The sequence below is a fragment of the Callorhinus ursinus genome, unplaced genomic scaffold, assembly GCF_003265705.2.
Source record: "Callorhinus ursinus isolate GAN/ISIS: 27379988/994484 unplaced genomic scaffold, GSC_fseal_2.0 scaffold12, whole genome shotgun sequence".
Taxonomy (NCBI): domain Eukaryota; kingdom Metazoa; phylum Chordata; class Mammalia; order Carnivora; family Otariidae; genus Callorhinus; species Callorhinus ursinus.
The window spans coordinates 53645890-53661261 of NW_027397074.1; the positions used below are offsets into that span (position 1 = coordinate 53645890).

Genomic DNA, 15372 nt, shown 5'->3' on the forward strand with positions numbered 1-15372 from the left:
GTTTTCATTCCTGGTGATGTGTCATTAACATTATCTTCTGAGCTTTTATAATATTCAATTATTTTGCTTTAATATATAATAAAGGTTCAGTTGCATTTAAAACTAAAAGAAGGTACAAAAAAGGCCTTCTAAAATATTTTACATTAAAAAAAATTGAAGAATAAATTGTTAATTATGAGTTGTTTCTTAGCTCCTAAGAATAGGACCATATATATGAATGTTCAGCCAAAAAAAGGGGAATCAGTTAATGATAATGTATACTATGTTAGTAACAATATACACTGTTAGTAACAATAGTTTATATGGCTTATTTACTGTATATTTTTTAAAAGATTTTTTATTTATTTGAGAGAGAGAAAGCATGTGCAGTGGGGAGGAGCAGAAGGAGAGGGAGAAGCAGACTCCCCCCTCAGCAGGGAGACCGATGCGGGACTCGATCCCAGGACCCCGGGATCATGACCTGAGCTGGAGGCAGACACTTAACCAACTGAGCCACCCAGGTGCCCCAATTATTTACTATATTTTAAGGAAGAAAAGTAAGATACTTTGCCTACATGTTATCTACTTTACATCCACCCATTCGTAATATAATATTTATTGAAGACTTATGTTCCAGTCCCTATGCTAGGCTCCAGAGCAAGCAATGGTCCCAAAACTTTCAAAACTCAAATTGAAATACTGATTTTTGTGAAATGCAATTTTCCTACTCTTATTTTAGAAGAAAAAGATTTCCCAGCATATTGATGGAGCATGGGGAATTATGGACGTATACCAATAATTATGAGATGCAAGTTTTCTAAGCTTGAAAATATTTTTTTAAAAGTTTATTATTTTTTTCAATGCATTCAAAAAGGGAAAGTGGGAGAGGGAAAGATGGGGGAGAGGTAGGATAAAAGTGAGAGGGTCCATGGTATTAAAATTCACAAAAAATGAAAATAGAATTAAATTGGCCAATTTACTTTTAAGGGGTATAATTAGCTTAATGTTTTTAAAAATTTTTATACAGATACATATAAAAAACAATTGAAAATCTCTCCTAAAATCAATACCACCATTATAATTATTTAGCTCAAATCCCAAAATGGACAACAGCAGAAACCCTTTTCTCAGCAGTAAAGCTAAAATGTGGCTTTAAAGAACAGCCATGTTTTTAAATCGTTGCCTATAAAGCAAACCGTTTTCTGTTTTGCTAGTGGATGCTTTGTAGTACAACTGTGATATTTCTACTTTTTAGCCATCAGACAATAAGAAAAAAACTCTGTAAGAATCTGGGGGTGTATCTGTGTCTCTTTATTCTGTTCCGGCTGTGTTGCTTATTGGTAGTTACTTAGGAAGAAAAAAAAATCATTTTCATCACTACTCCATATTCTATCATCCAATACAAATTATAGAAAGACACATTGGTGAGTTATTATTTTGCACATATTTGTTTAATGACCCCTATGCTGGAGGTACTGGGCTGCATACTAAACAACCAATCAAATGTGCTAACATAATCAAATCAAAAGTAAATTGAATGCAGACGCTAATAATATAATCTCATAATCTAGGGAGGGAATAATAATCGAATAATCTCATGTCTGATAAGAGGATAATCTAATAATCTAATGTCTAGTAATAATCTAATGTCCGATAATTTTATATTCAGTAAGGGGAAAAAAGAAATATAAAGAAATGATTAAGACACAGATGAGATGTGACCAAGAATGAATCCAGGAAAAGTCTCCGGGCACAGGGGCTTGGGGGCTAAGATTGTGCCTAGGGCCATGAGACTCAAGAGGTCTGGTTCCTGTGATAATACAATTTTTACTAAAACAGTTATGTCAAATTATCATTTCTGATGACTATGGTAATTAAGAACGCTAATCTGACTTACCTTCTGATTCTACGTTCGCAAGCAAATTGCAGATACATAATTTATATTTCAAATTACATTTTTTTTCAAAATACATTTTTTTTTTTTTTTTACTGAAGCAACGGCATTGATTGACCAGCAGATTCAGGGATTTGTATTCTCCTGACAGTCATATTTCTCATTGTAATGTACTGGCATTTTGGTTTCGTCCCTTGTGAGTTTGGTTAGTGTGAAGCACACACTAGTCACTTATTAGTAGATTGATAAAATTAATTTTCCAAACTTGAAAAGCCGAAGACCAAGGTAATGACAGCTCTGCTGAGAAATACCTTTTTGTTAAAATTATTTCATCTCATCTCTACATATGCATGCAGTGTGGATTATTAGAGATGCTAAGCCTAAAGACAAAACCTGGGTTCTATTGTCACCCCTCATTTATTAGCTGTGTGACCCCTCATTTATTAGCTGATGGGTCTCAAATACCCTTACATAAAAAAAGGGGGGATTAAAGTTACCTCCCAGCCAACCCCACAAGGTTATTATTAACATAAAATAAACAATGAATAAAAAAAGGCTTTGAAAACCATAAAGCACTAAGATATAAGATATTATTACTGCCTTACTATATTGCAAACAATCTATGCCAAAGGGTCCATTAGTGAAAGCATCATAATCATTTCCAAAGACATGAGGGAAAAAAATCAATACTACAATGAAAAAAGGCAAAATTTCCACATCTTCCCTTGTGCTTCTCATACTGACAATTTCTTCCTACAGATCTGGAGAAATAAAATTTGAACTTGCTCACTACTATCACAACTCTCCTTATTTTCAAAAGCTTCCAGAATAAATCTAGTTCAAATGTGGTTGTTACTGGCATATGGCTATATAACTAATGAAATGAGGTCAGAAAAGAGTTTCTAATTAAACAAAGATATAAATTTAAGAAAAGAGAAGAATAATTTCAAACTAAAAAGTGGTATTATTAGGTTAATGTCCCCCAAAAGAAGGTTCATCTTAAATATTTCTAATCCTCTGGTTAACATAAGGATATAGGCCTCTCTTTGCTTGACTGGAGGAAGTTGATTTAACTGATTAATTGGCAGAAGTTATGCTTTCTTAGTTCTCAACTAACTGATTTTTGGGAACATGCAGAAATGTATTTTGTACCTTGTACCTTAGGCTGTTTGTTCATTTTGGGAAGAAAGAGGAAGTAGATTTCTATTTTAGTTGTATTCAGGTATCCTTCCTATGAGCTCCCATATCAGCTGTTCAGTGAATTGTAACCATCTGTTTACTTGTGCTTTCCCCTCCAAACTAAAAACTTAAGGAGGGAAGAGAACATGTCCAGGTCATTTTTTATCCTCTAGCTATTAACCCAGTAACTGGAACACAGAAGGTACTCATTAAATGTTGACTGAATAAATTAAGGAACAAACTGCAGACATAATATTAGACTGACTCTTCTTTAAAGTCTAATGTTCCTTTGGATTATACTGAAATTTAGTCTTTGGATTTTAGTAATATAGGCAACATGCATTCTGCGTAATAGATTTATGCAAGTTAAAGCAGCTGAATATTGAAATTGGTAAATTAAACAGATTGACTTGCTTATATAGAGAAGATGAACATATACATTTATTAATATAATTCATTTATCCTTTCATTCAAAACATTTCTGCAGAATCTACTACATTCTAATTACCATGCCCAGGAGCTGGGAATGGAAAGGCAGGCAGGCCTCAGGATCTCAAGGAGATGAATACCTGGTGAGGCACAGAATCAAGTAAATATTCTGACAGAGGTGTGTGCTAGGGCCATGAGCTCACTGTGGAGGGCAGTCAGGTAGAGCGGGAGGGGAGGGCTTATACAGAAGGCTTCACGGAGAGGTGATGCTTGAACTGAAGTTTGACAAAACAGTAAGAGTTAACTCCCAACAAAGAACCAGGAATTCCAGGCAGAGAGAAGATGAGGTACCCAGAGCTCTGCTGACAGAGGGAAGGCTGCAGGCAGAGTGGCAGAAGACGAGAACAAACATACAGAAAGAGAAGAGAGACTGCAGATTGTGGAGGGTCCTATGGGCCAGGGATTTATCAGGGATCTTCAGCGAAGAAGGAGCTGTATTAGATTCTCTCCTCAAGGGACTGAGTCCACTTAAAAGAGATTAGGAATGATAGCCAGAAGGTCCAGTTTAAAACAAAACAACAACAAAAAGGACTCAGCCATAAAAAAATAGTGGAATCTTGCCATTTGCAAACAACACGGATAGACCTAGAAGGTGTTGTGCTGAGTGAAGTAAGTCACACAGAGAAAGACAGATACCATATGATTTCACTTATATGTGGAATCCTAAATGCAGAACAAATGAACAACAAAAAACCACAAATATACTCATAGGTACAGAGAATACACTGATGGTTGCCGGAGGGGAGGGAGTGGGGAGATGGGTGAAATAAGTGAAAGGAATTAAGAGGTATGAACTTCCAGTTATAAAATCAGTAAGTCACAGAGATGAAAAGTACAGCATAGGGAATATAGTCAATAATACTGTAATAACCAAGGATGGCAACAGATGATAACTACACTTATTGTAGTGAGCTCTTTGTTATGTGTCTATATCATGGTGAGCTTTTTGTTAAATCACTATTGTTGCATGCCTAAAATGAATATAATACTGTATGTCAACTATACATCAATTAAGAATAAAAAAAAATTTCATTAAAAGTGGAATTTTAGATCAGCAAACAGATGAAGTAATGAAAAAAGAAAACACTCTTAATTCAAGATAATTAGTAGTTATCTGAACTTCATGATCCAGATTTTAGATAAAATCACAGTCTCAGGGCACCTGGCCGGCTCAGTCAGTAGAGCATGTGACTCCTGATCTTGGGTTTATGAGTTTGAGCCCCATGTTGAGTGCAGAGATTACTTCAAAATAAAACCTTAAAAAAAAAATCACATTTCTTATGGGACGCCTGGGTGGCTCAGTTGGTTGGGCGACTGCCTTCGGCTCAGGTCATGATCCTGGAGTCCTGGGATCGAGTCCCGCATCGGGCTCCCTGCTCAGCGAGGAGCCTGCTTCTCCCTCTGGCCCTCCTCTCTCTCTCTTTCTCTCTCTCTCATTCTCACTCTCTCAAAATAAATAAATCAATCTTAAAAAAAAATATCACATCTCTTAAAGGATGTGAGGAAAATTAGGTGTGACTGTGAGCTGTAAATTTTTTATGAATTTGAAAAACAACTTTTTTGCTTAAAAAAAAATGTTTCTCTCTCTCTGTAGAGACTCTTCTCCAAATATATTCATCCCTGTCCTTGAAACACCCATCTTATCTTAGAACGAGTCAACAGTATTTACAAAATGATCATTCAGCAGACCACTATTGCTGGGAGGCAAAAAGCCCCAGAATGAAGAGTCCAGGCTGGCTCCAGCTGTCCTGGACATTTGCAGGAAGAGCTCACCAGCAGTCCAACCGACGGAGTATATATCTAAAAGTAGTGTGGTATTTTAAAATACAGCACATATCAAAACTGCAACTTGATTTTGGATTGCTTATTTTTATGTGATAAAGACATCAGTATCCATTTAAAAGAAGGAATACTTAAGTGCCTGTTTTACTGATGTAATAAAGTTACTTTTTCACTGTTAGTGACTAATGGAATCTAAGTTATTTTCGGGGAAAAATAAAACAGTCAAACATTAATCTGAATTTCAGTAAAGAATGACAATATACAGGCACATCTATGGCAAGTTAGACAATCTCTTCCAAATACTGGAAAATTCAAGTCACTTCATATAAAGGAGACTATGGAAAGAAACATGAATGAAAATGGGAAATCCAGCTAAATACCACTACTTCTAGTTCATTTCATGAACATGAATTTGTTTCAAAATGTTGTCTCCTGGGAACCTGAGGAACCACAGGCTAAATCATTTGATTGTAACTGAACAGTATTATTTACTTAAGCATTTAATTTTTCTCCTCTAAGTGAAAAAAGCAAGCCATCCTCATTGAAAGGTTTTTCTTCTTTTTCCCTATGACTAATTGTCAAAGAGAATGACAAATATAATAAACAAAATGACCAGGTAAAAACAAGTAAAGATTGGAAATAACAGAAAAATTCTGGAAGCATATTCATTATGTTTAATATAACATCAGTCTTCTAAAGATTCAATTTCTCAGCCTGTCCAATGTGTGGGCCAAGGAGAGTCACAACAAGGACAGAGTCATCAAAACATATTGAATTAATTGTAAACTCTAAACAAAATTATATGTAAGATAATCATAGTTAGTTAATGGATATTTAATTATGGTATTTTTTTCCTTGGACTAATTCTTCTTCTCTTTTTTCTTTTATGTTCCATTGTATTATAGTCAGCATCATGCTGCTATTCCTGCAAGTACTGAACAAGCATGGGATTTGAATATTACACCCTTATATAAATGAATTGCTCAATTTCCTGTGACCATCTATACGTACTCCATCTTCAAAAAGTGTATCAGTATTCTATCATAAAGGAGATAGTGATCTTTTTTCCAATATGCATGACATTTCTGGACAAGACAATTGTGGCACCAGCACTTATATCCATGAAGAAAAACTCTGCAGTTTTATGGCATTCATCATTTGACAAATGCAACTATTTTCCTTATCAATCAACTCTTACTGAACTTCCTAGCAGTGACTGTGGAATCCTTAAGGGCCCATTAAATTTCTGAAGAAGAAAGCTAAGATGAAGGACATGCCACTCCGAATTCATGTGCTACTTGGCCTCGCTATCACTACACTAGTACAAGCTGTAGATAAAAAAACGGATTGCCCACAATTATGTACATGTGAAATCAGGCCTTGGTTTACACCCAGATCCATTTATATGGAAGCATCTACAGTGGATTGTAATGATTTAGGTCTTTTAAATTTCCCAGCCAGATTGCCTGCTGACACACAGATTCTGCTCCTACAGACTAACAATATTGCAAAAATTGAATACTCCATAGACTTTCCAGTAAACCTCACCGGCCTGGACTTATCTCAAAACAATTTATCTTCAGTCACCAATATTAATGTAAAAAAGATGCCTCAGCTTCTTTCTGTGTATTTAGAGGAAAACAAACTAACTGAGCTGCCTGAAAAATGTCTGTCTGGACTGAGCAACTTACAAGAACTCTATATTAATCACAACTTGCTTTCTACAATTTCACCCGGAGCCTTTATTGGCCTACATAATCTTCTTCGACTTCATCTCAATTCAAATAGATTGCAGATGATCAACAGTAAGTGGTTTGATGCTCTTCCCAATCTGGAGATTCTGATGATCGGGGAAAATCCAATCATCAGAATCAAAGACATGAACTTTAAGCCGCTTATCAATCTCCGCAGCCTGGTTATAGCTGGTATAAACCTCACGGAAATACCAGATAATGCCTTGGTTGGACTTGAAAACTTAGAAAGCATCTCTTTTTATGACAACAGGCTTATTAAAGTGCCCCATGTTGCTCTCCAAAAAGCTATAAACCTCAAATTTTTGGATCTAAATAAAAATCCCATTAATAGAATACGGAGGGGTGATTTCAGCAATATGCTACACTTAAAAGAGTTGGGAATAAATAATATGCCTGAGCTGATTTCCATCGACAGTCTTGCTGTGGATAACCTGCCAGATTTAAGAAAAATAGAAGCTACAAACAACCCACGGTTGTCTTACATTCACCCAAATGCATTTTTCAGACTACCCAAGCTGGAATCACTCATGCTCAACAGCAATGCCCTTAGTGCCCTGTACCATGGTACAATTGAGTCTCTGCCAAATCTCAAGGAGATCAGCATACACAGCAATCCCATCAGGTGTGATTGTGTCATCCGTTGGATTAATATGAACAAAACCAACATTCGATTTATGGAACCAGACTCACTATTTTGCGTGGACCCACCTGAATTCCAAGGCCAAAATGTTCGGCAGGTACATTTCAGGGAAATGATGGAAATCTGTCTCCCTCTTATAGCTCCTGAGAGCTTCCCTTCTAATCTGGATTTGGAAGCTGGGAGCTATGTTTCCTTGCATTGTAGAGCTACTGCAGAGCCACAGCCTGAAATCTACTGGGTAACACCTTCTGGCCAAAAACTCTTACCTAATACTCTGAGAGACAAGTTCTACGTCCATTCTGAAGGCACACTAGATATAAGTGACATAACCCCAACAGAAGGGGGTCTATATACTTGTATAGCAACGAACCTGGTTGGTGCAGACTTGAAGTCTGTTATGATCAAAGTGGATGGTTCTTTTCCCCAGGATAACAATGAATCCTTAAATATTAAAATAAAAGATGTTCAGGCCAATTCAGTTCTGGTGTCTTGGAAAGCAAGTTCTAAAATTCTCAAATCCAGTGTTAAGTGGACAGCCTTTGTCAAGACTGAAAATTCCCATGCTGCCCAAAGTGCTCGAATACCATCTGATGTCAAGGTATATAATCTTACTCATCTGAACCCATCAACTGAGTACAAAATTTGTATTGATATCCCCACCATCTATCAAAAAACCAGAAAACAATGTGTAAATGTCACCACAAAAGGTTTGGACCCTAATCGAAAAGAATATGAAAAGAGTAACACCACAACCTTTATGGCCTGCCTTGGAGGCTTTCTGGGGATTATTGGTATGGTATGTCTTTTCAGTTGCCTCTCTCAAGAAATGAACTGTGATGGTGGACATGGTTATATGAGGAATTACTTACAGAAACCAACCTTCACGTTCAGTGAGCTTTATCCTCCTCTAATCAACCTCTGGGAAACAGGCAAAGAAAAAAGTACAGCATTGGAAGTGAAAGCAACTGTTATAGGTGTGCCAACAAATATGTCCTAAAAACAACTAACTAAACCTACTTCAAAGAAAAGCTTAAGACTGCAGCTATGCTTGAAAAATTTTAAAAAAGCAGAGAAATGTTGCTTTCTAGAAAGAAGTTTAAGCTTCCCCAATGCTGCTCCTGACCAAGGGAAATATATACAAGTTCAGCATTTTAATTAACTGGCTTCAAAGGGTACTGTGGCAACCAAATAAAATAATTCCATTTTCTAGAACTTTCATGTAACTTTTATGTCTGGACTACAGTTAAAGTGGACAAAAACATTTCTGTATTTTTTTTAAGTATATAAGAGTAGTTGAACTGAGCAATACCTCCTCCTGTGTTGTATTACACATATTAGCCACGAGTTTTTGCAGTGACTAGGTAACTTGAATTGACACGTGGTGTAATAAAATGGACAAATTCTGTAGAGTAGACACAGTGAGTATGTGGGCCTCTTTTATAAGAAAAAAATACATTTTGGATTAAAATCAATTGCTTTTGTCTTGTTTTTGTTTCTAAATAAAGAATAATTTCTGGGAAATGTCATCTGACCAGGTATCATTTAAATGACATTTTTTAAAAGTGTTTTTCTATAATGAAATTTGGAATGCTAAGGCACTTTTATTGGGTTCTGTAATTACATTTTTATAATGCACAAAAATGAATTTGGAGCACTTTATCAGTATTGAAAGGCAATAAAAACAACACTGTTTAACCCTTTATTGACAGAAACAAATCCTCAGGACATCATGTATTCACTTAAATATTTTCTTAACAAGAAGGTTTTAGAGTTGATTTAATTGGTAAGTACATGTAAATCCAGTATCTGAGGAACTGAAGGCTTTATTTTAATTAGTAGTAGCTCAAATGTAAGCTGCTTGCTTTGCAGAAAACATTGCCAATTTTTGGTAGGATTTATGATTTAGGTCTAATTTTCAAATCTCTGTGATTCTGAACACTTAATGTGGTTCACTGCAGTAATAAGCCAATAATCTAATAATTTTCTGTGTTGCAAATCTAACAACCAAACATGTTTCACATGAACCCAAAAGAGGGAGGTTTATATACTTGTATAGCAACTAACCTAGTTGGTGCTGATTTGAAGTCTGCTCTGATCAGATTGAATTGTTCTTTTCCTCAGGATAACAATGAATTTTAGAATTTTAGAAGACTAGGATTTTCCAAGATTAGGATTTTAAAATTTTACTTTAAACATATTGGATTATTAGTAGAATAAGTTTATCAGGTTCCATTTTATAAAATTATCGCTTTTATTTGGTTCACTCCCATATAAAAATGACATAAATTAGATAATCCCAAAATTTAATAAAAATTTGAGAAGAAAGTTTTGATAATACAAGAAAAAGCTTCTAAGACTAATTTAGAGTAAAAGAGGGGCATCTGGGTGGCACAATCGATTGAGCATCTGATTCTTGGTTTTGGCTCAGCTCATGATCTCAGGGTCATGAGATCAAGCCCCGCATTGGCTCCGAACTCAGTGCAGAGTCTGCTTAAGTTTCTCTTTCCCTCTGCCCCTCCCCACCACACATGCATTCTCCCTCCCTCTTTCTCTCTCTATCCCTCTCTATTTTTCTCTCAAATAAATAAAATAAATCTTTAAAATAAATAGAGTAAAAGAAAAGGTTAAGTGTAGTTATCTATGACTATATTTAAGACACCTAAAAAACAATCAATGAAGTGCCAAAAAACATTACTCATTATTTAAAGAATCTAAAATAGGAAATATAAAGATTTCACTTGGAGAAAATAACCAAAATCTTTTAGGGTTTTAAGTCAGATTTCCAAACAAAAACTTACAGTCCTGCAAAATAAATGTATTTGTGTACAAAAAAAACCCATGAAACAATAAAAAACATCTAAGATAATAAGCCATATTTTCTATACGCAAATCACTTATCTCTACAAAGCTACAAGGCTTCCATGTTAATTGCTGCTATGCCTGTTCATAATCAAGTGTTTAACTTTTCTTACAATAGCTTGCTGCATGTTTATCAACATGTCACTGGCCTGTAAACATTTCCAGCACTGTAGTCATATCAATTTATTTGTTAATATAGATGTTTGCTTTTATGGTAGCCTTGACAGTTTCTAATTAAATCCTGCTGTTTTTGACAATCTGGAAGGTAACTGTTATGAACCCTTTAAAACAAAAGGACAAACTGTGTTAATTTCAACACATCCAAAATATGAAACTTGCTAATTCAGTGTGTTTCCCAAACACAAATTTTACAACCTGATGAATCACTATCACACAGAGGCTGACATTAGAATTTATCAGTAAGACATGCTCATACATCATGAGATGTTTCACCACCACGGACAGAGCTTTGTAGAGCCAAGCCATTTATCAAAAATATAGCCGTTGAAATACGACCTATTAGGAGGCAGGTATTGCATATGTCAGCAAAAACTTGCTCAGGTATCTCATATGTTTCTTTTAAACCTATCTGCCTGAAGAACTATAACAAACATAGCATAGAGCTTAAAATGCATTTCAAGCTACATTTTTCTTAGAGAAATTGTAGCAAATAAGCCCTCTGAATAGTCACCTAACAGTGAACACTGAAATGAAGTATTTTTGTTACAGACGAATAAATACAGATGCTCAAAGCAAATCATGATCCTATTTAATTGCTTAAAATTTAATCTAAATTGCCAGTGAGAGCAAAAAGACACTTGCTTCAATAACAAGAATGCATTTCATACTCCCTATGTTACCTTCTAAGCCTCACATAAAATTAAGCACCAGTCCAATTACTCAAAGCATATAACTTACAATTTGGTGATACTATACAGATGCAATGGCAAACTTTACCTACAAAAAATAAAACTCTAAAGTATATACCACTGTGAATGTCAACTGATCTTACCTTGTATGGAGAAAAACATTTTTTCACAAAAATGATTTTAAAATAATTATATATTTTCTAATTTATACTATATAATAAAATTTAAATTTTCTGAAAATAAGCATGTCTAGTTGAGTACAAATAATGTATAAAAACAATGTGAAGCAAAATGTGTCATTGTCAGCAAAGCCAATCAACAATATGCTGCCAGTCATATGCTATTTTGCCTAGGAAAGAAATGAAATCCATTTATGGCACATATATCTATCTTTTGATACTTGTTTCCTTTCTTAAAATTTTATTCTAATTAGATAAAAGTTTTTAAGCAAAATTACATATTAGAAAGCATAAGTTTAAAATTATAATTCCTTAGTCTATTTAACTATATTTTCTTTGGTTGCTTTCAATAAATATTTACCACATGGCTATTACTCACTGGAAAAACAGAAGTGAACAGGACACATTTTCCACCATTAAGGGGTTTATATTCTACTGGATTACATGCTGGTTATGTATCACTGCTTTCACAAGTATCTGTTAACTCTGCTATCTAGAGGATTCTTCCCAGCGTCAATCCATACTTTCACAGAAAACAATACTCAAAAAATCAGAGTTTTTTCTTGCTCTAAAAAAGTCTTACTTATTATATATTGATATAAGAACTTAATTCAAATTTATACACACACACACACACACACACACACACACACTAATACCAGCCAAATACTATCCTTAAACTGGTTAAATCAAGAGGCATGTCTACTTACAATGAAGGAAAATCTTAAAATTTCATAGATTAGTCTTTTATGTGAAAAATCAGAAGTGATATGTAAGTAACAAATAAAGCCAATAATAAAAACAACTAAAAGTTTAAAAATATGTGTTTGCTAAAGAAAGGGAGAATTCCAATGAAATATCCTCACAGCTATCGTTAAGTATCAGAAAAAAAAATTCTCATTGTATATGTCACTCTTAAATAACAACTTCAGCTTCATCCCAGTGTTGACAGTCTAGGAGATAGGCAATAATGAACAGTGATTAAATTGTGGCTACCTTTTCTTTGATCCATCTCAATCTCTCCCTCTCTCCCTCTCTCTGCCTCCCTCTCCCCCCTCCTTCCCATAACAAATTATAACAAATAAGTAAAAGTTTTTTTAAAGTGTATACTTGCCAGATATGTTTACTGTATTGAACATCCCAAATGGCCATAAACTACAATGATCTTCTCTTCTACCACCTTCTCAGATGGTAATATTCTCACCCTTAGTTCTACAACCCATACTTTATATCATTTTACCCTGACTAATGCATTGCTAACTAGGTTGTTGCTTGGGATCATGGCAATATTGTAGTGGAATGAAAGAACCATGCCTAGAATCAAAATGCTATAATCAGCACCATGGAGCTCAGGAAAAAGAAAGAAACTAATTGGGGTTTCAATACAATAGGGGCTGCTTTTGTGTGTTCATTTGTAAAGTGAGGACTCTATCTATTATTAAGGGTGACCACTACTTTGATTTATCTTATTCCTCTGAAGCAAGTGAAAAATAAAAACACTATTTGTACACGGGAATAAAATGACAAAATCGGAGTTCATTCTGAAAGTCATAATACATATATCTAATCCTAAGAAAAATAATTAAAAGATCAATGTTTTAAAAAGAATATTCCAGTGAAACATAGAGTATTTCCAAAATCTGGCTTAAACATTTTATTAATGACATCACAGAGCTCCTCTTGAATTGACTAGTAAGCATTCAGTATGCTCAGGTAAGAAGATCATATGAAATAGAACACAATTCCTTTTTGTTCCTAGTGAAAATAGACAAACCCAGAGATTTGAATTTACTATTCTGGTTCACTTTACATGCACATCAGAGGGCTCTTAAAGCTGTGTTTGAAATAAGCCATATAGTTAATACCAACTAAGGGGTTAAATACATCAGAGATATATCAATACAACTTTCTCTTAAGAGAACTGAGGTATTCAAATAAGTAATAAATTCAAATATCATATATGATTTCAAAATTATTGTAGAGTGGCCCAAAGTAACAAAGCATAGCACAGAGAGTTATGGTTGACCTTGGCAAGCCTCTCAGGAGAATGAACTATAATGGAATTTGAAGACCTCATGGTACTTTCTGTGCTTATATTTGTCTTTTTTGACTCTAATATATCATCAAAAAACTAATAGTACTATGTGACCAATGTAAGGAAAATCCAGTTTCTCATTAAAACATATGGTTCAGTGTCTGAAGTTATTGATTCAAAATCCAATCGCAATATCCATTTATAATGTTTACTAGCCACTGGACAAATAATAGAGTAAGCTTGGGACATAAATTGACCATCCTAATCCTAGCACTGAGAGGATGAAAGTATTAAAAAAAAACAAACAACAAGAACGAAAAAAAAAAAACCTCCCTGTCATTTGTGGTACCAGACTCAGGGCTGGTAAAGAGAAACAGTTCTTAAACCATGAGAGTTACTAATATTAAAGCAATATGGTCAAACACACCACAGGAGTTCTTCAAAAGATACTTTATAAAGATGAAACTTATTATTAGAATTCAGATCAAAGTCTGACACCTCTGGTAAACATTCTTTTCATAACAGTGGCAGACACAAGTCACATACTCAATAAAGAACATAAAAACATGTCTCCAAAAGAACTTTAAGCCTTCTCAGATTCCCTTCCCTGTTTATGAGTCAGTTAATCAATAAACCAACATTCAAGTATATAATTTTCATATTAAATTATTTATTTTATCAGAGCATAAAAGACATTAACAAACAATGCATCAATTTTTATAATTATGTGATTTTAACTACCCAATTCAAATGATTGAGCTTAAAAATAAAAATCCTTCAAATGATGGATATGATACAGAAAAGGTATAAATATAGAAGGAAAGACAACATTCATTTCTTTCTACTAATGAAATCTTTATCTATAAAAATATATAAGAATTAACAGATTGCACTGAAAAGAGGAACTATACCAAAACAATTGTGTGAGGGTAAGGGTAGTTAGGGTTTCTGTCCAATGGATTATGTGTGTCTCAGTTCAGGCTCAGTCCTGAAGTGACAATATGATGCTTGCGATGTTTTCCTGGCACACAAAATGCATAGCAATTAATAAATACATTGTGAGCATATTATTATATTTGAATAAATATGCATTAATATATACTCGAGTAGCAAGATAAAAATTAGGAAGAAGAGAAACATTTACTAAATCCTGAGCATGTGCCCAACTAACAATTTGCTATGGTCTTAAGAAATACACTCCAGATCTAAAGGAGAAGGGGTGTGGGAAATTGAACATTTACCATCTTAGTATGTCAGGCATACTGATGAATGTGCTTACTCCCTCCCTCTCTCTCTCTATGTATATATATATATAAATATGTATGTGTATATATATTTATACACACACATTTTTAATTAATTCAATTTTCTTGAAATTGCCAGGAGTATAGTATTCACATTCCCATTTAATTGATCAGTCTCAGAGAAGTTAAGTAATTTTCTGTCCCAAGAGAACAATAATAATAAAAGAAGAGCAAAAGACCAAAAGACACAACATCATGAGAAATAATAACAATCAGGTACTTTTTTAAGCATGCATAACCCACAAAAAATAACTAAGGGGTAATATTTTGGGGGTGGGAACAATTCACCAACAATATGCCAGATTTATTAATTGTGCCTATTATTTTCTATCTATCTCCATCAACATGTTTCTTTATAATATCCTTATCTCAGTTTGCATGAGGAATTGGAGATAAAGCACCAGTATTT

General features: G+C 34.4%; 2 protein-coding genes across 2 annotated transcripts in view; one reads left to right on the forward strand and one right to left on the reverse strand.

The window, feature by feature from the left end:
* The window catches only part of LRRN3 (leucine rich repeat neuronal 3), a 35562-nt gene extending 26331 nt beyond the window's left edge, over positions 1 to 9231 (forward strand). The window contains exon 2 of the mRNA XM_025873166.2: positions 6229 to 9231. Within this exon, the coding sequence (XP_025728951.1) occupies positions 6588 to 8714 (2127 nt within the window). The 5' untranslated portion in view covers positions 6229 to 6587 and the 3' untranslated portion in view covers positions 8715 to 9231. The remainder of the gene's footprint in view (positions 1 to 6228) is intronic.
* The window catches only part of IMMP2L (inner mitochondrial membrane peptidase subunit 2), an 875294-nt gene that overhangs the window by 450296 nt on the left and 409626 nt on the right, over positions 1 to 15372 (reverse strand).